At 41.7% G+C, this 25,026-nt stretch overlaps 1 protein-coding gene and 1 long non-coding RNA gene across 9 annotated transcripts in view; one reads left to right on the forward strand and one right to left on the reverse strand.

Annotated features, from left to right (window-relative positions):
• The window catches only part of FGD5 (FYVE, RhoGEF and PH domain containing 5), a 134,414-nt gene extending 110,745 nt beyond the window's left edge, over positions 1-23,669 (forward strand). For 2 of the 5 annotated variants that reach the window (XM_081901303.1, XM_081901302.1), the window contains exons 13-21: positions 5,242-5,325; positions 7,013-7,092; positions 12,268-12,367; positions 14,640-14,777; positions 15,383-15,485; positions 16,150-16,280; positions 18,310-18,438; positions 18,807-18,955; positions 20,266-23,669. In XM_081901303.1, the coding sequence (XP_081757429.1) occupies positions 5,242-5,325; positions 7,013-7,092; positions 12,268-12,367; positions 14,640-14,777; positions 15,383-15,485; positions 16,150-16,280; positions 18,310-18,438; positions 18,807-18,955; positions 20,266-20,302 (951 nt within the window). In that variant the 3' untranslated portion in view covers positions 20,303-23,669. Of the gene's footprint in view, positions 1-5,241; positions 5,326-7,012; positions 7,093-12,267; positions 12,368-14,639; positions 14,778-15,382; positions 15,486-16,149; positions 16,307-18,309; positions 18,439-18,806; positions 18,956-20,265 lie in introns of all 5 variants that reach the window. The other 3 variants (XR_014165821.1, XM_081901304.1, XM_081901305.1) reach the window with 3 other exon arrangements.
• On the reverse strand, positions 5,260-21,024 carry LOC309365334. Of its 4 annotated transcripts, none has more exons than XR_014166021.1 (3): positions 20,921-21,024; positions 7,869-7,929; positions 5,260-5,397 (listed from the first exon to the last, which is right to left on the reverse strand). It is a non-coding gene; the product is annotated as an uncharacterized lncRNA (long non-coding RNA). The 4 variants fall into 4 exon arrangements; XR_014166022.1 differs by lacking the exon at positions 7,869-7,929 and adding an exon at positions 18,994-19,119 and having other exon boundaries at positions 5,261-5,397; XR_014166023.1 differs by having other exon boundaries at positions 5,313-5,451.
• Positions 23,670-25,026: the final 1,357 nt, after the last annotated feature.

Genomic DNA, 25,026 nt, shown 5'->3' on the forward strand with positions numbered 1-25,026 from the left:
TTTTGAGGCTTTGTGTGGGGATGCAGGAGCAAGGAAGAAGACAGGGAAGTTCCTTTGTGCAAGTGGAAGCCTGCTGTGCAAACGGAGGCAATATATGTAGATTGTGCGTCCATGTATTGTGCGGCTACGATAAGAGTAGAACTTCCCCAGTGATATTTTCTAGTATGGGACTGAAACAGTCTGAGTAAATGTGTGCTTGGAAGGAGGTAACATTGAGTTCAGTGGGACTTACTTCCTTACATAAAGGGCTGCTGACCAAAAGGCATTTCTGGATCTTCAGGTGGCAGAAAGATGGTCCTTTAGAAATGACATTTTGCACAGCAAACAGACAATTTTTTATTATATTTGAAATAATTTGGTGATCCATATGCAGGTTTCATTCCATGCCCCACAGGTAAATTGGCTTGACAGTTCAGTGCTTACAGAATATTCCAAAGGTGTTTAAGCTTGGAGGGGGTAGAGAGTGTCAATTCAGCAGCGTACCCTGGTAAACTTTGAAAAGAGGATCCAGCATCTCTGTAAACAGACATTGGACTCAGGAAACAGGCAGGCATCCAGTGAAACAGAGCAAACAAACATCCTGCCAGGATGCACCAAATTCAACAATACTGCACAACTTTGTGGCTGCAAAACTACATCCAGGCTCCCAGCGTAGCATAGGTTTCCCCCATTCATTATTCCCCTTACCAGTTAATAAAGTCGTTCTCAAGTTGTGGGGTTGGGATCAAATTTGAATGTGCTGGAACATTTGGAGGAGGAGGCACAAGTTCCAGGGTGCAAGATTATGAGTCAGGCTGCACCTTGATCTCTCAGAAACCTGTACCTGGATAGATTGAATGGGAGCGAGCCCTTAATGAGTTTGTGTGTGTGTGGTGGCTACTTGTGGGTTGTATGCTGATTTGTGAGTATGCAGAGATCCTTGCACACTAGAGGAAGAGGTACATTTGCATCCACCCCCAAAATCCAGCACTGAAAACGGAGCATAGCCTTAGAATGGAGCCCAACTTCAAATGTTGAGAGGCACAAACTAAGCTCATGCATATAATTCATATCACAGAGCACTACAAGCAGGCAGGATTAAAAATCCTGGGCACATAAAAAATGTCCTAACCTGGCACTGAAAAACAAAAAGAATACAATGTCTGTGCCAGTCTAATGGGGGGGTGGCATTCCACTGCTGGGAGATCACCACCAAGAAGGCAGTGTCCTTTAAGGCTTCATTTTGCAGATGAAACTGAAGAGGGCCTCATCTGAAGAACTAGATACAACTGGTCACAGATGAAAGAAGCAAGCAGTGACAGAGGAAGCACAAGTGATTTATATTTCCCGTTTCCTTGTTCTTTTTGGACTTTGCATCAGAGGAAATGCATGAGTCCCTGCTTTTATTACACCGTGGAAATTATCATTCACGCTTCTTCCACAGTTCTTCTGCAGCTCGTTTGAACATCTCAAAATTGTTGAGGTTCTTTCCCACACTTTCTCTAGGAAGACTGCTCCAGAAGTCTGATGTCCAACCTAAATTTAGTCATGAAAAGATACTGTACAGATATGTTGTCATCTTTATCCTAAATAACTTCTTTTTCACAGTAAATTTAAAAAAATAAAAAATTGTCCAGTAGCACCTTAGAGACCGACTAAGTTTGTTCTGGGTATAAGCTTTCATTTGCATGCACACTTCTTCACACATGCAGACACCTACACACCAATATACTCCCTGTCGGACTATCTTCTGTATTTGCAGCGGTTCCAATCTTTTCACCTATACAAAAAGGCTAAATCCATGTCTTGGTTTTCCTGGCAGATCTGACTGGACAGATAGTAAAGCTCACTGTAAATTTGTTTTGTTTTGTTTTATCTCATGGAAATAACTTTTTTAATTGATCCCATCCACATATAATAGCATAGATGAGGTATAGGGTCCTTCTCAGAAATGCTATCAACCAGCCCATTCTGAAGTTAACCTTTACCATGTGTACATGCTTACTGATTTACTTCAGATACAATGCCATCGTGCCAGACATTATTTAGGAAAACATCGCCTCTCCTTTGTCTTATACATTGGGAAAAGGGAAAACATTTTGATAGGCGCTTACAAAATTACTTAAGTCTGAGCATCACTTAGCTATTGCCACTAATCCTTAATGGTATTATTTGGGTTTCCCCTTCTATATATTTGTATGCTGCCTTGGTATCTCTGCAGATTAAGGATGCCTAGAAGCATTTTCAGTCCGTCAAGAACTGGCTAAAATATTGCTATAATGGTAGCAATGAAATAGCAATGGGGGGAAATGGCTGGTACGTAGTGCCAGTTAGGTACTTACACCAGCGTAATCTCATTCATACTGCTCTTTTATACAGATACTCAGACCCTGCATGGATATTTAGCATTACCATCCCCCTCCTGGTAAGCTGAGGAGCATTAATTTGAATTTCATAGTGGCAAGTCATGGCCAGTGAGGCCTTAGAAGAGACTACAGAAACATTTCCTTGAATGTAAAGACAAAACAGATGGGAAATAACTCTAATGGGCAATTAACAAAACACAACCACCATTAATGTTTAATAAAACTGAGGGATACTAATCATGGCTGCCATAGCAACAGTGCGCTAGGGTGGCTTCCTTAATCATCACCAACCATACAGTGTCTTTGGTTTCGTGGAAATATTTCTCATAAATAAAATAAGCAGAATTTGTAGCCAAGGGGTGTAGCAGTGCATGCTGGGAAAAGCCTGACAATGCCTCACATGAACTCATTTTTTTTGTTGGCGGGGTGCCCTTCATTAGCTGTCTTTTCTGAGACTTGGAATGACCCTGAACAATGTGGCTGCATTACAGCCAAATAAAGTGTATGTATGGCCTTCTCTGTAATTAAGCAAACTTTGAATATGCAAAGGATGCTGCAGCCGAATTCTCTTATTTATTTTTTGCACCGGCACCATCTCATTTGGGAGGTTGAATTACTAGCTGCATGAACCAAGAGCATTATTGTGGCTTAGTAACAAAATTAATTTCTCTTGATACTCTTCCTGTGGCATTAGTTCCCATATTTAATCTGTTTTTGAAATAAATAAATAACCACAGTCAAATTCATTTCAGTGAACCATTTCTTAATAGCTGAGGCTTTTCCTCTGCTAACCTCACCAATCCCCAATTTCCAAGGGGCTGTAATGAATTTGTCTCTGTGGGTATGTTTAGCCCTTGTTAAACAGGGATACATAATGAGATCACAGCAACGTGGGGGTCACCAAGATGATTAGATTAATGTTGGCAGGGTGGGTAATTTATGAAGCAATAAGTAAATGATACAAAAACTTCCCTGACAAGCCATTTGTCACCTTGTCATATGGAAAGTCTGCTGTTGAGGCTGTTTGAGAAGCAAACATGGGCTCTTTAAAGGGATAAGAAAAGAATATATTTCTCCTTGTGCCATAATAAATCTGATAGACAAAGAATGATTGCGCAGGAAGCAGGGTGAGTGTATAGCATGGAAGGAACGAATGATCAGGATTCGAGCATTCCAGTTCTATTTTCCAGTGTTCAGAGCTATGGTGTATGTTTTGCCAGGTGTAAGGTCCCAGGTTGCATGTCTAATACCTCCAGTTAAAGGACTGCATGTTTTGTGGTTAAGAAGGCAAACTGCTGTTAAAAGTTGACAGTACTCAGACAGAACAAAGACCCTGTGTAAGTCAACACTATGTCACCATCATGGTGGCTGGAGTTTGCTGCTGGATTTTACACTTGTGTGGGTGCAATATACAGAAACACAAATAAACACACTACATTTCCTTGTGAAGAGAGCTTCTTTCCGCTCATATTGTCCATAGGGCTGGTGGCACTCAATGGTTCCCCCACTATGCTCCAACCGTACAAATCACCCATTTCCCCCAGTCTTAAAATATTTTCTTAGCTTTAAATGCATTGCGACGTCTGATTTCCCTCATAATGAATTCAATCTTACTTTTTAATATCAGTTCTGTGACTTGTGTTTTTCAGTCTTCAGTCTTTGCCTATCCATGTGCCTCTTTGGGTTCTTGCTTACATAGCTTATCCCAATATAATAATGGGGCTCATTTTTTATACAGATATTTTATTAAGACGTTCTACCTGTCTGATTAAATAATCCGGCAGTAGTGGCATAGTAGTGGGTTGTTGCTTATTTTTTAAAGAAGTTTTGACTTTGTGGAGATTCATGGAGTGGAATCATACAGATACTATTCAGGGAATAATGATAGCCTAAGAAAACGTACAGGGGGAGGAAGGCCCTGATTTGCCTTCTCCCCACTGTAGCAGATTATACTTTAAAAGAGAGATCTTCTGAATCTTCCGCCATTTTGTCTAGCTTGGCCCTTAACACTTGGTAAATCCTAGTGTGACACAATAGACATTTCCTCAGCATATTTAAATATGCAATATTTTGGGAATCTGTAACAGGGATGGGGGAGAAATAGGCTGTAACCAGCCAGGAAAGCTACTGAATGTTTGCACCACGGGAAAGTGTGCCACTGTTCCATTGTGTTTGTGTGTGTTAAAATCAAAAGGGGCAGCGGAAGCTGAACATGGAAAACATGAGAGGAGTATGTTGTGATTATGATGTTACACAGATACCCTGTAAAAGTGAGTAAAGCATGGCTATATCACAATAAGCAGTGACACTCAGCTGAACTCCTGAACTACTATTTGTAGATTTTATATAACAGCACACACCTTTCTAAGTGCTGAATGCCACAAGTTAGCCAACTGTACCACTGTGTCCTGAATTATTCTATCTAAGCAGGCTTGTTTTTAGTGTTCTTTAGCCAGTATTCACAAGACATTTCCTTACTATTACTACTTTTCTTACTTCTTACTACTTTTCTATATAACTTTTGAGAGTTAATAGGGTTTGTGCTCTTGCTGGGTGAGGCTATTCCCACAACAAAATTTCCAGAAGAACTGTCTGCTCATTGCATTATAAACAGATAATCTGAAAATGCCCCATATCATTTGACCCACTGATAGAAGTTATGCAGGTGTTTGGTTAATGTGAGCCGGGTTACAAAGCAGGCGAGTGGTAAAGCCGCCACTCTGTCACATGACAAATCCTCCCACCCACATTTGAAACACTTGGTCCTTTCAGGAACTTGGCAATCAGACCGTTCCCTAGATAGTTCATCAAGTTGCTCCTTGTAGTGGACCTAGAATGCCAGTGAGACTTGTGAGGTATGTTGCAAGTAATTGATTTTGTCTTTCTCTTTGTACAGATGAATGATGTTCTGCTGTATACATATCCCCAGAAGGATGGCAAGTATCGCCTGAAGAACACCTTGGCTGTGTCTGGCATGAGGGTAACGTTAACACCCTCTCTTTTGTTTAGCACTGCATCTTCATCCAGCTGGAAGCCTTTTAGTTCTCTTTGGCTGGAAGGGAGGAGAGATATTTTATCTTCAGGTTATCTTTGTTTGCTACAGGAGCTAAAATGAGAAAAGTATTTAAAGCGCAGGAATTTAGAACAAGTTCAGCAGCAGTGGGCGAGGATGTTAATAAAGTCCTAATGAGGCAGTTTCCAAAGAGGCTGGTCCTGAATAATGTAAATCAAAATTGATTTACTATCTAGTCAGGATTCCCTTTGGTTCTCTTTGCCGCTCCTGAGAGTTGCTTTAGCTAGGGGTTAATGTTGGAGCACTAACAAGAAGCCCTTCTCCACATCAACAAGTAATGAAGCTATGCTGTTGGATGTGGCAGTGTTAGACGTTTTGGATCAATTTAAATTAATATGTTTCTGAAGAATGTGAAAATTATTCATTGCACCTGTGCCTCCCCAATTTTTTTTCTTTAAGAGATTGGTGAGAGGACAGAGTATATGCCTGATTTGTGAAGTATTCAGAACATTTTAAATTTAAACAACAGGGAAAGTCCTGCGATACCGGTTTAGCTTAATGTCTCCACACTGCCTAGAAAGCTGCTGTCCGAAGCCGTGCTGAATGGATCCAAACCTTCAGATGTCTATTATTCTTTTTCATCCTTTAAGAACATTCACTTTTCCACCATCTCAATTCCAGAGAGTGGGATCCAGTGGACCAGGTTGTCTTGACCTGGCATTGTAGCCAACTAAATTCTACTCTACCTATTTAAATTAAAACGCCTTAGCAATGTCTGCTGATTTCAATGAGTGTGACTAAAATAAAGTTCAACCCCTTGTTTCTCAGCTTCGGTTTCCCATTCATAACATGGGAATAAAGATCTGCTGGTGTGCTCTTTGGAGGCTCGATCTGCTGCCTCCCCAGTAGGCCCCCCCCCAATTCTGCCTCTACAGAGGCCTCTTGGTGAATGCACTGCTGGTCTCCTCCCACACTTGTAGATCTTTATTCTCGCCCCCCTTTTTCCTGATGTAGACCTTCACTCGCAAAGCCATTTTGAGGTTTGCCTCAGGTGCCAAAATGTCTTGATCTGGCCCTGCAGCTGCCTGAGGGGATGCATTGCTCCCAACAGAGTACAAAGGCTTTCACTCATTCGGCTGGCCTTCCTTCTGTGTTTACTCGGTGTTATGTCTGGAGTTGGGGTACTTGAATAATAGGCAGGGAGGGTTTTATAATGTAGCATCTTATTGGCCGTTGGAGCCGTCCAATCTGGCTCCAGAAGGGAAGTTTGAAGTAGCCTATCAGGTGTGACCTTGGGTGTGAATAAAGGATATATAGCCTGGGTCTGGGAGGGGCCAGCCAAGCAACACACCCAATGACTGTTTTTACCAGCACACTGAAATAAACTCCATGAAACCTATGGCTGTTCTCTTGAGTATATTTCACTTGGCATGCCTCCTTGGAAAACCCATCACTTAGTTTTACAGTATATTATGTGAACACGTAAGAAAGCCTGTCTGTGTTGATGGGCACTTTGAGACCTTCTTGGGAACCAGAGGCCACCACGTTGCCCCAGCTCTATGACAAAAGGGATTTAAGTGTCTGCATGCTCTGGGCATGGATGGTTTTTAACAGATTTCCTTCCTACCTACAGACAAATGTCATTTGTTTTTAGGTTAGCCGTCCAGTGACAGAAAAGGCACAAAATGTCTTGAAGATTGAATACGCTGAAAATTGCTTAACTCTATCGGCAAGGTAGGCAATATCATAGCACTATTCGTTTTTCGAGTCCAACTGCATCCCAAGACTTAGCTGGCATCTCACTATATTTAAACTCCATTCATATCCATGGTGTCCTAGTGGATAATGGGAAAGTGTTCAACTATAAAGAAGGCATTCATTTTGAACGTATAGCTCAGAAGACATAACTGTCTCAGCACTTATAATGAGCCGAAGGCTTTAGCTCAGCACTTCAGAAGATCTTAGACAGAGAGCGGAGAGCAGAAAATCTATTTCTAATAGACTCGTGGTCTGTCTCTTGATCTTTCGTAACTTCCCTGCTGTCACGCTTTGCCTCTTTCGCTTCTTATAACTTCACTTGTCATGTCCCTGAGGTAACTGGTGGGCTAATAAAAAGTCATAATTACCTAATTCTGCCTGGTGGGTTTTAGGGCATTTTATAGCGCTTAAATGAAAGAGGAAAGATTATTTTTTTGAAAAAAACTGACAATGTAATGGAGGTCTCTGTTTACAAGGAACCTTCCTAATGAATTAACAACTATTAAAACCAAAAAGTGCATTGAGATCACAGGATTGCCAGCAGCACAAATGGAACCTTGCTGCTATTACTGCATCTGGGCTCAGTGAAGAAAAGTTTAGGTCTTAGAAAAAACTACATTCATAGGGTTTTGCCTTTATACCCTGTCCACTAGCTCCCTTTACCTCAGTTGGCAAAGAGCAGCAGTTCAGGTAGGAATCAGAAGAGGACATGTTTAGAACCACACATTAGTCAAAGTGATTTCCCCCCCTACCTTTGAGCAGTTCATTCTCATGAAATAGGAATGAATAAGATGCATGAGTTGCAATTAAGCGCTGTGAGAAGGAAATAGACAAAAGATTAGAATTGTATCAACGTGTTGGGTCGCAGGGACCCATTAGAAGCAACTTTTAAGAAATCAGATGACCCCTGAAGTCTGCCATAGGCACAGATCAAGACCACGGGGGGGGGGGGAATCTGTAGGCAGAGCTAGTGGTATATCTGGCCTTGAGATCTCTCTCATCTTTGTTGTGTAGCTGGCTGGAGTTAGCTCTTATGCAGACTGCAAATGAGATTCTTTGTGCTTTATCTGTCTGTCAGACACACAAGCCCAACCAGGCAGTGCCCCTTAACAACGCGACTTTAGATAGTCTTGTAGGAGGCTATTCAGCAAAATTATCTTTAGGCTGCTGTGAAACCCTGTTTAGCATTGAGATTTGTAGGGTCTTCCTCGTGGCTAGTTCCCATGCTCCACTGATGTTCCTTGCTGCCTGCCACAGTGCAGTAGCAATCAGGGTCCGTGTTTCCACTGTTCTTAAACCAGGAATTGGCAAAATAAATCAAGATCAACTGTTGGATCTCTGGGTAATTTGAAGCGAATAGGCAAGGATTTCTGGCTCCCAAACTGTTGAACAAGACCACAGCAGTATGACTCCCCCTCTGTAATTATACTGTTGAATTTGGGGGTAGGGGTGAAGAGGTAACCAGGAGTGATTTTTGTGTGTGAAAGGACTGTAAGCTTAGTTCCGTTCTGATCCTCAAAAAACAAATTCCTGGGCTGAGCATTACTGAATTCTAAGTGTATCTCTTTTGCACTTGGTGAAACGGGGTTCTGCTAAAAGAACAAATATTGCAGTTTGCTCATCACTTGATATGCACAGTTAAAAACAAACCAGCTTTCACAATGAGGGCCCAGGAGGCCACAACAAGATGATGATGATGATGATTATGATAACAATACATTTATTTTTACCCTGCCTGTTTTCCTGGTGGGACTCAAGACAGCTTACAGATCAGAAGCAAGATACCTTGGGTGGTACTTCTGGTAGTTTTGGCTTGTGCATCCACAGCTGTGTGCCCTTCTTCATCCCCAGCAAGCTACTTACACAGAAAAGATCAGTGCCAATTAACAAAGCAGCAGCCAAGTGTTCTCTCCTCACTTAAGCAATATATCAGTCCAGAAGCAGTTTAATGGAGCAGAAAGCAGATGGAAAGTGTCTGTGGAAGATCAGGCTTTTGTTGGCATATAATCCCTGATCACATGTTCTGGCTAACTTTGCTGTAGTGCACACTGTTGGTTTGTGGGTTCATTCTTCCCTCTTTCTCAAAGATGCTTTGAACTTCGTGGCAGGTGATTCTATGCTGCAGTTTGTCTATGCATATATCTGAGGAATGCCCCATATTTCGTACTGAGCATATCTGGCGCACATGCATCAAAACCATCCTGTGAAGGGGGCCATATGAATTTAATAAATAAGAATAATAAGAATAATAAAAAGTGAGAAGTATGACAGTAGTTGGAAGTCGTTCACCTTGCAACAAGTACCGGTAAATGTTTTGTACAGACAGACACAGGCATCTTATCCAATTGACACTCCTGTCTAACAATATGCAATAGTGATAGTTAAAGAGCCATCCACATTGCTGCTTTCACCTGCAATTCTTTTCAAATCCACTTTCATTTACTCCCTGTCGTAAATGAACACAGTGCTTGTGGGCCAGTCTTCTGTTAGTGCAAGGGCTTTTGCTAGTGCAACAGGGCTTTCCTGTCCCTACCTATCTATCTCCTGTGCCCCCCAATTGGTTTAGAAGATTGAGAAAAACCCCAGTACAGCATACGCTTGCCTGACAGAGCAATCTCCTTAGTGCTACATTGAATTCTTCCCATTATTTCCAAAATGCATGTATATATCCAGAGATTTCAGCTAGACTTGATTTAGCATTTCAGGTGGGTTGGGAGGGGTCTTGTGCCTTCATCAGCTGCATGAAGCTCTCCCTAGCATTCAGAAGCAGTACTGGCACAGAGGAAAATCTACCCATTAAATTTTTGTTTGTTAATAAAGGCACAGAAATCCTGCTGGAAATAAGTTACAATCGGAAAAAGCTTTCTGACAGTAAGAGCTGTTCGGCAGTGGAATAGACTTCCACGAGAGGTGGTGGACTCTCCTTCCTTGGAGGTTTTTAAGCAGAGGCTGGATGGCCATCTCTCTTGGATGTTTTAGCTGAGATTCCTGCATTGTAGGGGGGTTGGACAAGATGGCCATTGGACTCCTTCCAACTCTAAGATTGGCAATGCAAACGTCAGAGGTCTTTAATAGATGGAAGCCATCTTGCAAGTAAGGACTTGGCTGTGGGAAGCACGTGGAGAGTAAATAAAACTAGGAGGCACAGACACAAGGTGACGCAAGGTATCTCATCTCATTATGCCTCTGTCCTGGGCCTTCTTCTCACCAGCAGGGCAATTGAGTTTTATAGCAGCTGATGTTTTTCACAGCTAAGTGCTCATGGGGGTGTGGGGATTCAGCCTCAGTCAAGCACCATTGATCAGCTTCTGGTTTTCTTTCACAAAAGATAAACTAGTCTCAGATGTCTTTGCCTGATACCGCACACAAGAGCACAGGCTGGAGAGATAACAGGGGCAATGCTGCAGGCCCAGCACTGATGCTAGTGGTGATTTTATACAGAAACTAAAGAGCAGGTCACATTAAGATGTTGCTGCTGCTGCTGTTAATTTCTATTTTTTGTCCATGCCCGCCACAAATTTGCAGGCTTGGTTACAGCAATTTAAAGCACAGCATTAAAACCAGTGCAAAACGGATTACAGTCACAAGACCAGGGTGGGTCCTAAAATACATATATCTCAAGTGTCAATACTTTGTAAAGTTCAGAGAGCTCAGAACTGCACACTCATGGAGGAGCCAAGTCACCAGCATCCTGCATGCTTTTGATGCAAAATTCCCTCAGTCTAAATTTGGAACAAATGTTTTTTTTGCAAAGGGGAACTTAATTTAGCTTCTTGTAATAACCATTGGTCTCATTCCCTGCCAGTGGTTACACCAACCAACCCGCAATGTTAGTATTGTGCAACCCAGCAATACTTTATAAAATCTAGGACTTCTAACCGACTGAAATGCAGAACTCTTCAAATGGCATTTCACATGAGACTAGAAAGAAGCTGGAATGCAATGCAGGAGGGATCAGGGGATCAACCCTTTAGAGATGCTCTTCAGCTTGCTATCTTGGCTCTCCTTTAACCCTCGCCCACTCTTAACTTTCTTAAGGCTGCTCAGCCTACAAGCTGCAATTTCTGCTTCAGGCACTTGCTCTCTCTCAACTTCAAGACAGAGGGAGGTTTAGAGCACCAGCAAGACAAAACTTCCAATGGAGCAGGGGTTTGTGACCACTGAGCCATTTTCTCACAACTAGATGAGAGGGCAGGAAATTTGTACAGTAATTAGATCTCCCATGTTTTTGGGGAAAAGTAAATGCAGTTTTGCTGGGAAGGGGATTCAGCTCTGATCCCCGGCAATGGAGGTGAGGGGTCCTTAGGGCTTATCCAGGAAAACCCCCGGTTTAGCACTGAATTGGAACCAACAGCAATCAAGTTTCCGCAGCTTGTCATTTGTTCCAATTTAGCACCAAAGAGCAGGTTTTCTGGGGGAAAGCAGCAGGACAAAGGCAAAGCCACTTGGGTCCAAAACTGCTCGGACCTGTGCTTTCTAGGCATGAGACATGCAGAAGCGCGGACAAGCCCTTACTTGCACATATTTTTGGTGCTCTAAATCTATTTCTTCACACCCTACCTGCCTACAGCTGCTATTTGCCCTATGGGGGTAAACATAAAGATACCCATATGCCAGTTGCAGAGGGCCAATTCCTATTGAAGTCCTGGCAAAGCAGGTGGAATTGTTTTAACTCCCTAAGAATTGCTCTCTGAAAGCTTTTCATAGTGCAACAGCGACCTCTAATGATCAGCCTGCAGAAGTATGGGCTTACTGCTCTTGCATGCAAGTTTTGGGGTTGTCATTTTTTGCAGCCTTGATATGTCGTTGGCATCAGAAATGTATTTTTCCCAAGGGAAAGCCAGCAAGTATTTTTGTAAAACAAAAATGTGTCTTCTACAACTCGTTTGTTGTTGTTGTTTTTTAATTGACTCGTTTGTGACATCTCCATAACCCATTGCAAATTAAGACACATTTCAAAGCACTCCAGGTCAATGCAGATTTCCTCTGCTGAAGGGCACATGGACTGACTGCCATGAATGGGAGGGCTTTGCATGAACTCCGTGGACAACCAAAAGAAGAGCAAGGGGCAAGGAATCTTAAGGACAAAATCCTGCCGTTAAGAAACAGGATGCCCAACTCTGACCAAGTTGCTTGCATTTCTCTCCACAGCTCATGCTCTGAAAGGGACGAGTGGTACAGCTGCATCAGTAGATGTATCCCGGATGACTACAGAGTTCACACTACAGCTGCCTTTCACAACAGTGTTGAAGTAAGAGCATGTTCCAGTGGCTTGTCTGACCTATTTGAGTAGGTTTAAGAAGACCCTCTGTGAGCTAGGGACTTCCCTTGCATGTGAAGAAAGGCTCCAGCAGATTGAGTGGACAAGACCAATAGTGGGTCCAATGGTCAAGAAAGACGTTTTCTGCATGTACTGTAGAGAAGTGAGAGGCAGATGGGGTTTGTCAACCTGGGAAGGTAGCCCACCTAGGACAAGGAAAACTTTGATGCTCAACCTTGCAGGTTATCTTTGGGAGTGTAAACCCTACACAAATTCGGAGTTCAGTCCCTAAAATGGCTGGATGGTGTCTTGTACGCCTCCTTCTGCCAACTCCTGCAGCCAAGCTGCTGTCAAACTTATTGCTCTGCCTTCCTTTGGAGCGCATCAGTGAGGCCAAAAGGGGAGGGTGTCTTGTCGTCTGGGCAGCCCAGGACCTCCATATACACTGCCCAGGCTCCTGCCCCAGGGAGGTCACTTTGGTGCTGCTAATGCAGCGGTTTTACTTCACCCCTGCAGGTGTACTCCATTATTTATGGAGACAGAGGGATGCCAACGACAACAAGGAAGAGAGTCCCCTATGGCCAGGCATTTGGATTATTTTCATTTAAATTGCCCTGCCAAGGCTAGACAGCAAAGGTCACCAAAGCATGTGTGTTTAATATTCATCCATCATGCGGTTGCTCCTGGAATTTTAAAATTCTTTCCAGTTTTATTGTTGTGCAATGAGATACAGAGGAGACTCCAGGTATCTTGCTGTAATGAGGCTAGCATTAGTTGGTGTTTTATTTTTGCAAAGCACTATTATGTGATAGTCCAGGATTCACAGACTGATGTTTGAATTGGTGGGTTGGTGGTCCTGCTGAGGCTGCACTGGATGGCCTTTTGATTATTTTCAACCCTGGTTCTCTGTGCTTAAATGTGTTTTGTTTTAATTTAAATATTTATAACATGCAAGGGTAACAGACGCTGCGATAATATTAAACCAAAAATCACATAAAACAAGAAATAGAGAACAAAAGAACAATACAAGATTCTCTGTACTGTAACTTGTAAATAAAAGTTGGCTTGAAAAATGTTTTGCAAGGACATAGGTAAAAAAAATTCCAGTGCAATTCTATATTTCTTCCCACATACGGCAAGTATCCCTCTTTGCAGATGAATCTACCTGTATGCACACTATTGTACAAACTGAAAGCAAACTAGCACCTTGGGAACGTTTTTTCTTTAAAAAAAAAAATCCCCTTCCGTTTTTTTGAGGACAGATAAAGATTTGGAATAAGAACCAATGCATTCAGTAAAAATCCAGACTGAACACTAGATTTGGGGTTGTTAATGAAATTAAATCTATATACAATTTGTTAGATGTCCTAAGACATCGTAAAGTGACAGTTTAAGCCTGCTTCACATACAATTTCCTACCTAGATGTAAGTTCTGTGCATGTAGACACAACTGTGTACTGCATTCACCTCTTTATTTGCACATATAGCAAAATGGATATGCATTCATTCATGATAAACAATAGTGTGTATCTGGCCTAAGTGTAGCTTTACAATATATGCATTATTTTCTTTTAGGCGATCATAAAAAGTAGACTTGTCTGGGATTGAGCAATAAAATATTATTTTCCATTCAATTAAATCCTGTGGTAGTCGCCTGCTGTGAGCAGTTCTAGACTCCGTCTGGATTTTTAGGGTGAATCCAGAGCCAGCTCCCTACATGCAGCCATTTCATGCTTCATTTGGAAGCTTTGGGAATATGCTAGGGTAGCAGACTTCGGTCTCTTGTTACAATGGTGCTAGAAAAGGGGAAGTGACTCAAAGATGGTGTTCCACATGCATGTTCCATTTACTGGAGGAATGGCACCCTCTTGACTGATCCTCAGAATGTTGGGAGGGGGGAATGTCTCCAAGGCATCACTCTCTGTATCTATTGCATCACTGTCTGCATCTACTGCCGTTCTTTGAGATGGCATTGTCCCAAATGCAACCACTCTTTAGAAGTCTGCACGTAATGCACATGCAAAGCACTGCCTTAGAGGCACTGCCTACCCCCTCTACTGCCATTGCAAGAGAGATCAGGAAGCAGGACCCACCAGATCAGGTTTTTGTGGGTTGCACTTTTCATGCTGAACGGTGAAAAGACTGGGGCTAGCACTGAATCCCAATGCACATACCCGCCAGTGAGTAGTTCAGGTGAAGCATAGCCTGTACTACGTGGCAGAGCTAAGAATAAAGCCAGTGCATTTTTGCATTATATTTTCAGCTTCGGGAAAGGCTGGGAATGTCCTTGGGTGAGAGACCTCCAACCTTGGTACCCGTGTCTCACGTAATGATGTGCATGAACTGCGGTTGTGACTTCAAGCTCACGCTGAGACGTCATCATTGCCATGCATGTGGGAAGGTAATTCGTGTTAAATCTGGCTGTTTTCACATATCTTGGCAACTAAGAGCACTCTGCTCAAAATATCTTCATTGCACCAAGTAGGACTTTCTGGCAGCTTATGACAAAAGTGGAGATGCCGTTTCTACACATAGGATTTCATAGCAGCATTGCCCTGTGCTTCATGAACACAGCTGGGACTGTAGTCAAGCACAGATCAGTTTTATAGTGCTTCCAGAAGGCCTGTGGAGGCTGATCCCTGACATGGTGCTGATGCTGTTGTTACTCATTTCAGGTGATGGGCAGGATGTAGCTTTACTATAAAGAATGACGGCCACACATAAGTGGAAGATGACAAACAATGTGGTTATATCCAGGAAATAGAATTAAAGAGACTTGTTTCATTACATGAGTCATCTCAAGCTCTCTATCCTGTCCTCTGCTTAATGTACCTGGTTTCTGCTTCAGGGCAAATTGCATTGAGTGTTGGATGAATATGCAGTGGTGGCAGTGATGAGACTGGATGGTCCTGGACTGGATTAGCTTTTAAGTCTCTTTTGGATGTTTTCTACTCATGTCTCACTGGTCTGCAGAATGCATACATACCACATCTTCTGTTCTTGTAGATTATATGCCGAAATTGCTCAAGAAACAAGTATCCTCTGAAGTACCTCAAAGATCGGCTTGCAAAAGTCTGTGATGGCTGCTACACTGAACTGAGGAGGAGAGGTGAGTCCTCTCTGTCCCTCCTCACATACCAAAAGCAAAAGGCTTCTGGGAGAGCAGCGCTTTTTGACAGAGACACCCATGACAGAGAACTAATTTTGTGTTCACCAGCCATCCAGCAAGATTGATTCAGGCAGCAGGCATGAGCTGGTTACTGCACCAGTTCTCTTTGGAGCAATTAGCTATACCCTGCCACTCCTGGAGGGAAAACATTATACTGTGCTTGATGTAGGGTCAGTCAGTACACAAAGATCACATTTGTTCCCAGAGAAGAATATTCTAGAAGTTTTGACTTGTGTGAAATGCCCTTAATTACTGAGGGGTGTTTTTATGCACTGTTGCCACATCCTAGTCAGACCAATGGGCTTTCGTGTGTAGAGTTTAGAGATCCAATTTGGTGGTGTAGGATGAGTGTTTGACTTGAACCGAAAAGCCTAAGCTCAGCTATATTCAGTCTTGCAATCTAGCCTACCTAACAGGGCCATTGGGAAGATGAAGTAAGGAAATCTGTGCGTGCTGTCCTAATCACTCTGGAGAAAGGGTGGGAAACAGTTGGAAGAAATAATAATGAAGTGCTTTGAGACTGGATCTGTTACTTGAATACAGAACAGGGTCGGCCCGCACAGCAAATAATTATTTCCCCTTCTTCCTGTATCTACTATTGCAGAGCGGCCACTAAGTGTGAGCTTCCCTACAAGTTCATCCAGGTTTTCAGGCAGTGCCTTCTCTTCTGTCTTCCACAATATCCACTACTCATCCTTCAAAAGACAAAAGAAAATCCCTTCAGCTCTTTTGGAGGTAGGATCAAGGATGCCTGCAAAAAGGCAAGGAAACTAAAAGACAGGAATGCTCATGTTCTATGATCAGTATTTGTAATTTTCTGCATTGCAGAATTAGCCTGCTCTGCACATCACTTGTGTCACTGTGAGCTTCTACTGGGATATGCTGTTGTACCAAGGGATATTCTAGAATGGAAACATATAAAATGTGGGGGGGGGGGGGATTCTCATGTTTCCATCTGAAAAAAAACAATTAAAAGCATTTTTAAACAGACTTCACACACACACACACACACACACACACACACACACACACAAACACCCAATATGGAACCATATTTTATTCACTTCCTTGTCAACACCCTTCCTTGTCAAATTGATCACAACTGAGATGTATAAAAATGAGGGCAGCATGAACAGATTGAAATGTCACAGGTTGCAACTTAGTATTGTCCCAAGTTACCTTGCCACAATCTTCTAGGGACAAAACTCTGTCCATTTTGAAACCAAAGCTGGTATCAAAACAATACTGCATTTTATTAGTAGTTACACCCAACAATCCCAGAGGGTGAAGCAGAAGCAAGACCAGCTAGCCCAGATCAAGGGTTTCTCACTTGAAACAGTTTCCCACTGTTAGTTTCTCACAGTCAAAAGAATATATGGACTCTGCAGTGGACTTTAGTGTCATTGGCTGCCTTGGGCATTTCTTATTTTTGCAAAATGGGAGATATAAATGTAACAAATAAATATGTGTTGGCCTTACTAACTTCTAGATTCACACTGCTAAACTTATCCGATTGCAATAAAAGCAAATAAAATTCAGATATATGGACATATTTACCTTTAATTCAGTTGGAAGCCTTTTAAAATAAAATAAGCACAGCAGTGTAGCTTTAAGGAATTGAAAACACATTTCAATGCATAAACATCAATTAAATAAAAATAAACTGTAAGTAGTCCATTTTCAGATGCAGCATTAAACTATGGTTTACTGTTAGTGAATGAGCTTGCCCCACCTCCTCATCTGGTGCAGTTGTGAGATCAGAGGCATCTGCTTCTAGTTTTAAGCTAACCACAGCTCCATTATATTCAAACTCATGGGAACTGTGGTTAGTTCAAACTGTGGCTTTATCACCCTTGCTTGTTCACTTACCAGGGTTTAAGCTAACCACAGTGAGCTGTGGTTTAAAAATGGGAATCAGGTGGTTCTGACCTCATTGTGGCTGCAACAGAAGAAGAGAGGGGTGACGGAAGTGCACTAGGTTAAGGCTTGTGAACGCTCATCCCTGCAATGCTAATAAAGACCAAAGCACCCCTTTGTGTCTCTTCAATTAACAAACTCCCCTCAACAAAGGACTGCAGTACAGTGGCAAAAGACATGTGAACTACAGCCTCTCTATGCACTTTGAAAAATATCCAAGGTGAAGCATTATAAATGTCATATGCTGTTTTGCTTAATGTGGGAGTTCCTGCCAGAAATAGGGACTAACAGACACTAGGATTCAAGAGATGCCACTGTGAATATCACTAGGATAATCCACAAGAATGGTCTTGTACTCCAGTTTTGTATCTTCCAACTACCTGAGTGCCACAGCATTTTGTGTTTCAAATTATTAGTAGTTAGAACTGTCCTAATCTAGCAGCATCAACCTTACTTTCCATCTCACTGAAAAATGCTGTTTTGCCAAGTAAATATTGGTCTTGTGCTTTCTACAATGTTCTGGACACCAAAACCCCATCATGTGCATCATTATTCAGAACTACTGTCCCTTGTCCAGGTAGACATAATCTAGTAGTATAAATGGGCAGCATGGCCAAAGATTTGGGAACACACACCTAGGTTGTGCAAAGGGTCCATTTGGTTGCAAAGCGGTATGCTTTTAATATTCTTGCTACTGACATGGATGCTTGCTTCAGAGGTATGTACATATCTGAATGGAAAGCTATTTAAATCAGAGGGGAGGGGCACATTCTTGGTCCTTCAAATTAATCTGTTCCTTTCCAAGGCATTTGTTGTCATGAATGGTTTGGTTCTTGCCCATTTACAGGTGGCAGCTTCAGGAGAGGGCTCTTCTATCAGTGGCTATCTCAGCAGATGTAAGAAGGGGAAAAGGCACTGGAAAAAGCTGTGGTTTGTCATTAAAGGGAAAGTGCTCTACACCTACACAGCGAGTGAGGTAAGGTCTGCTGTCATTTGAGATCATTCTTAGGCTATCTATCATGTACTGCACATTACATGCACAGAACTGGAAAGTGTATCTGGCACTGATAACTCTTATCCCCCACCGGCATAAAATGGTTATTTTAAACCTGTAGGACACTTCAGGATCGTTAAAATGTGCCACTGAATTTCGCTACAATCGTCAAGTGGGAGATTTCCGAAGATGGTTATCTGGAACCCAGCTTTGTTTATATTTTGCTGAGGCCCCAGGGCATACTCACTTGTACAATGAGAAACGGGCCTACTCTCTTTCTCAGAGCTCAGATCTCTGTGTGTAGTGCTCCCTCCCTCTAAAGCCCATCTTCCCTTCTGCACTGATTTCAGGATAAAGTCGCCACAGAGAGTTTGCCTTTGCTGGGTTTCACAATTGCCCCAGAAAAGGAAGGCGGAAATGTGAATGCAGTTTTCCATCTTTACCACAAGCAAACTCTGTTTTATAGCTTCCGAGCAGAGGATAACAATTCAGCACAGAGGTACTGAGTGTTTGATCTGCCCACGATAACATACTAACCTGTGGGGGGAAACACTGTTTGCAATGCTTCTAGCTCTTCTAATGTGCTCTCACTTCCTTTTTGAAGCTCTTTGAATGCTGCTAAATACGCACAACTGCTTTTGCTTCAGCTTTACCTAGTGCAATCTGTTAACACAAGCAGTCCAGCAAGCATTAACCCAGCAACAGAATTGGCTTGGCCATGGCAAAGGGTCTGAGATGGTTTGGATTGATGCAGATAGGGAAGCTCTGTGAAGGCAAATGAATTTCTGGTGTAATACAGTGGTACCTCAGGTTGCATACATTTCAGGTTACAGACTCCGCTAACCCAGAAATAATGCTTCAGGTTAAGAACTTTGCTTCAGGATGAGAACAGAAATTGTGCTCCGGCGGCGCAGCGGCAGAAGGCCCCATTAGCTAAAGTGGTGCTTCAGGTTAAGAACAGTGTCAGGTTAAGAATGGACCTCCGGAACGAATTAAGTACTTAACCCGAGGTACCACTGTAATTGGGAGTTGCTCAGCCTAAGCATACCATGTTACTTGGGACCAATGAGTGTTATGTATTGGTCTTAGAATGCTCCTGTAATTGCTGTGCTTGAACATACGTGGGAATACATGATATTCTGTTAGGGTAGGTTTGTTTCCCACCAAACCATGAATGCTTGTAATTTACAGTGCAGACCTATGCATGTTTGTTAGCAGGCAAGTCCAATGGTGCTTTCTCCAGCTTACATTTGCCTGTAATTGTAGACAGCCATAGGTTGGTATGGAAGTTATGCAATTATGCAAACACAAGTGAATGTTTATACAAATTAGGGATAGTGTGAATAAGTGATCCTATGGTGGAAAATGCATCAGGCAACTCATTCTAGTATTTTCCAAATTTCACCTGTGTGGCATATTATGTTTTTTTTAAAATAATAATAATAATGGAGCAATGGAACATACAACCAGGAGGTTTACGGCACAATCCTACAGATATCTACTTGGAAGTAAGGACCACTGAGTTCAGGGTGTGTATAAGATTGCAAATCTGAAACCTATTTTTATCTACAGCTGTCCATACATTATAGCAACCACCTTCCATGCAAATAAGGAAGTGGGGAAGGTATCTGGCATCCTAGCTATAGTACACGTGATGAAAAGCCAGTGTTGCAAACTGAACAATGTTCCCATAACCCCCAAAATCAAGTCTAGCTATGCATCATTCTGCATATGTGTGTTAATTCTTGCCTGAGCTTTTTAAACAGAGACATACAATAAAATGATTATGATTCTACTTTTTTTTCTTAGATGGATTGAAGCCATGGAGGAAGCATCTGTATTATAGCAGTTATCAACCAAGTGGACTTTGAATGAACACATTTATATTTGCAACAGCACCCTTCTGTTGGAAGAAACTGTATATATCCCCATGTGGCTAAACACACAGGAGAGAACTTGTATAAGACTATTTTGTTCCTTCCTCAAGCTTATTCCCTTACAGGTGGAAGCCTTTAAAACAAGGAATATTTATGGTCCTTTTTTCTATCTCTGCAAGTTCAAGTTCATCCTTCGCTGTACTCTGCTCCCATATAATAGTTGCATATTTTCAAGTTTTAGAATAAATGTATGCATTATTTCAAAAAGATACGCTTAGTCACTCATAGCCACTGGTTCAGTCCTATTTACTTAGAGAGTATCATCAACTTGTTTCTGTGTCAGCCATGAAGCTGAAGTATGGTGTCCTAAATTTTATTCAGATTACAGCTTCTTATCTAAAGAATTCTGGACTGACATACCACTAATCCATTTACAGTGCCTGGGTGAAACTGTGTCATGCTTATTGGAATTCCTGCCAAAGAAAATGTGCGTAAACCACACAATGGTAAACCATTTCAATGGTAAGGAACAAAAAGGTTAATTCAACTTGGCATTTACATAGATGGTGGTAAGTCTTCTTTCTTACCTGTTTCATCAGTCCTCTGCAAGGCCCAACCCAATTCTACTGAAGAATACATCCATCTCCACTCCAGAGGATGTTAATTCATTGCAAACCTTCACATAAGGTTGTCTGAAACTGATTGTATCTAGAACTATTATACTGTTTTAATCGCTGAGGGTATTGGATTTTTAGTAGTAATATAGTAATAAGATTCATAATCCAGATCGAATGTCAGCAGCACTTGACTCCAAAGGCAGAGAAACATTTAACTGTATTGGTGGAAAGATAAGGAAAGCTGGGAGAAATATTCCATTCAGTTTACCCCAGCTCTATTCAGGCACTCAGGCTGTACCCACACCATACAATGAAAGCACTCTTGCACCACTTTGATGGCTGTGGCTTCCCCCCCAAGGATCCTGGGAAGTGTAGTTTGAGCATTGCAAACTGTTGCTTAGTGAAGGGTTTTGTAACAACCCTTTGCCGGGTTTCTTTGGGGGAAGCCATGACTATTACAGTGGTGCAGGGGTATTTTAAACATGGGTGGCAATCTCTTACACCCCCATCTTCAATGCATGAAGGTCTTAAGGCACAAACCTGTTGTATGTGCATAGGTTCCTTGGCCAAGTTAGAAGCCTGATCACGTAAAACATCTAGGAACCTACAAGCCTAAAGCAGGCTCCCTGCTTAAGACCTTTCCTGTAATGTGTAGGGTGGGGGAAAGCAGCAAGCACAAGAGCAGGGCCAACCGCTGTACATATGATGGCAACCATGTGCATCTGAGTGCCTTAGTGGGGCTATTGCTTCATCCAAGGAAATATACGCAACTACACTCTTTAATTGTGCCACTCACTTCAAGAATGGTGGCTGGTATTCCACTGTGTTCTGCCAACGGAGCAAATGTAAGCATATGGTGGCCATTGCCACTAATGCTTCCTTGTCTAGCAAAGGATTACGATATGTAGCAGCCATTACACCTCACAGTGTATCTCCAGTGGGTGCACGTACTCATACTGCTCCATGGGCTTGCAAGCTACCTTGAATCAGGCTCTGACGGGAAGTATTTAAATAGCCAATGTGGTATAACGGTTAGCATATTGCACTAGGACCAGGATTCAAAATCCCACTCAGGCATGATGCTCACCGTCTTTCTCAGCTTCACCTACCTCACAGGGTTGTTGTGAGGGGTATAAACATAACAAGAAATTAAGTAAATGAAAATGTAAGTGGCTTTCACACAATGTAGCAGCTGGTTATCGGGATGAGATACGTCTCCCTCAATGCTCACTTGCAAATCTGGGCTTTGGTTCATTCTTTCAATCAGAGTGCATCAGTAGGTGATGGTAGCAGGACCCACAGAAGAGGCTGATGTGATGTCATAAAGTCAGGTAATGGGGCCAGTAACACAAATAAACATCTCCACACTGCTTTTAGAAAAGCCTAGAGAAGCATTTTAGAACTCCAGTGACAGAGCATACTAAAACTGGATTGCTCTTTCAAGGGTTTTTATGAGGATGGTCCTCATTTTTAAGCCACAGAGACTACCAGAGCGAAGCCATGTTTTAGGTATGGTACCCATTGATCCAAAGGATTTGTGCACTATTTTGCTTGAAAAGCTGTGTTTTATACCCAAATAATGAAGAGGGGAAGTCATAGTATTGCACTAAAGTGACATAGCCTAATGCTGCATTACCAAATAACTGTTTAGGCTGGGGATTTTAAGCATTGTGTTAATCAAATATCATAATCCATGTGAATATTGCAATGTCAATACTATCAGTTCCACCATAGACCAATACACTGCTGCCATACCTTTATCCCAAATACTTATTTTGAGATCTTCTAGGCAAGCAAATCCGAGTAGGACTGGTACCTTAGTGGCAGTCTTTGTGACACACAGCATCAGTATATTGTGGTATCTTTCAGCAAAGCAGATTTTCATTCATTTTTAAAGTTACCTTCAAAAATTTCAGATGTACAGTAAAATACATTTTTGTTAAATAATAATAATAATAACCTTAGTATTTATATTATGTTCTCTGACCTGAACTCCTAATTAGACTTTTGACTGGGTTTGATCTTTCCCCATTTGTATAAAGGTTCACACCAATTCAAACACACAATTATTTGTTGTGTTTCAATAAACTATGAGTCTTAGGGGAGGAAATAAACACAGTAGCATGGATTTGTTACTTCACTATCAAGTTTTCTATTTCATAAAGCAGATAGTATGTAAAAATTAAGTATGAAAACACAACTTTCACATTACCTTCAAATAAAAGTTAACTTTCAGTCACTCACATTTCCAGTTGCAAATTTGGCCTTGCTAAAATCATACTATTATGAAATGGGGGTGCAGAAGGGGGGAAAATTGCACTGACAGGAACAGAATGTTAAATGCCAAATGTAACACACTAACAGTGCAACCCTGTCTGCTCAGAACTAAGCCAGTTCAGCGGGATTGACTCCCAGGTTAAGACTGCAACTTACTTGGTAATAAGCCCTTCTGAACTTAGTGGGGCTTACTTCTGAGTAGACAGATATAGGATTGCACTGTAAGTAACTAAATGTTTTTGTTTTGGTTTTCTGTTTTTTTAAATGCACTACAGAATAACAGTATTATGATATTTTGGTGCTAGCATTTAACTACTGTTGTATGAAGTTTGCAAAAGAACAAATAACTATTCAAATTTCATTGTAAAAATACAGTAATTATTTAGTTCTTGTTTTAAGAAACATAGAAAAATAAAATGAGAAAATACCAGGTCCCTAGGAATTTGTTGCCATTTCTTCTTGGTTTGGAAATCAGTATTTACATAAATTAATCCTGATCCTATAAAATTGGCAGATACTCTTTGCAATGAATTCTAAACTTCCCAGGGAAAATACCCCCTCTCTCTTGTTTTGGAGCAGGGGCATTTAGCCAACCAACACCCTGCAAGCATGCATGCATGTATGTATGCATGCTCCACTATGCCTGAATTACCAGGAGCAAGAGACTCAGCCTAGCTAGACAAGAAATCTATAGCTGTATATAAATAAAAGGCTGTATATAAATAAAAAGCTTAACTTCTTTCTGCATTATAAATGTTGGATTGCTGTGGTGGCACTCTCCATCTACCTAATGAGAAAGCCACAATACTGTCTAGCAAACGGGCACTGGACTGATTGGTCATGCATGCCTTTGCTGCCAATATTGCTGTAATTGCTGTGTGCAGATTGGTATAAGCTTAAGTCTAAAATATCAGGGATCCAACATGTGCCTGGAAAAGAGGAGATATGTCATCTTCAAATATCTAAAGGGCTGACACATGGGAAGATGGAGCAAGCGTGTTTTCTCCTGCTCTGGAGACTAGGCCCCAGACCAATGGCTTCAAGTTACCAGAAAGGAGATTCCAACTAACATCAGGAAGAACTTTCCGATGGCAAGAGCTGTTTGGCAGTGGAACAGACTCCCTTGGAAGGGGGTGGACTCTCCTTCATTGAATGTTTTGAAGCAGAGGTTGGACGGCCATCTGTCATGGATGCTTTAGTTGAGATTCCTGCATTCCTGGGTTGGACTAGATGACCCCTGGGATCCCTTTCAACCATACAATTCTATGATTCTATGTGTATTCTGTATATATTTCAAAGGGCTGGTTTTAGCATAAAACATCCTTAATATGAGACTACTATCAGCAGCAGCTTGTATGATTTGGGCTGCTATATACTACAGGTAATTTGCAACTTACGCACATTTAACTTGTGTGCATTCAGCTTTATGCACTTAGCAATTTGAAATAAAGGGCGGGGGAACATAAAGGTGGCTGGCATCGGGGGGGGGGACCTTTGGCAATTCCACCCGCCACTGAACCAATTGAATGTCTTTTGACTATATGTGATTTTGTCTTTATGTGTTCTCCCCAGAACATAACCCCTGGGTAAGTTGAGATGCCTGTATTCATATAGACATGGACACAAAGAACTCACCTCATGAAAGAGCCCTACCCTGTTGAATGTCTCTCCATGCATTGTGGCTATTTATTATCATTATTCATTGTTTATTATTTCATAACATTTACATGCCACTTGATTGTAAAAACAAACCTCAAAGTAGTTTACAAAAGATAAAACAGTAGAATCAAGAAAAAAAT

The sequence above is a fragment of the Podarcis melisellensis genome (assembly GCF_964234715.1).
Source record: "Podarcis melisellensis genome assembly, chromosome: 2".
In the NCBI taxonomy this organism is placed as follows: Eukaryota; Metazoa; Chordata; class Lepidosauria; order Squamata; family Lacertidae; genus Podarcis; species Podarcis melisellensis.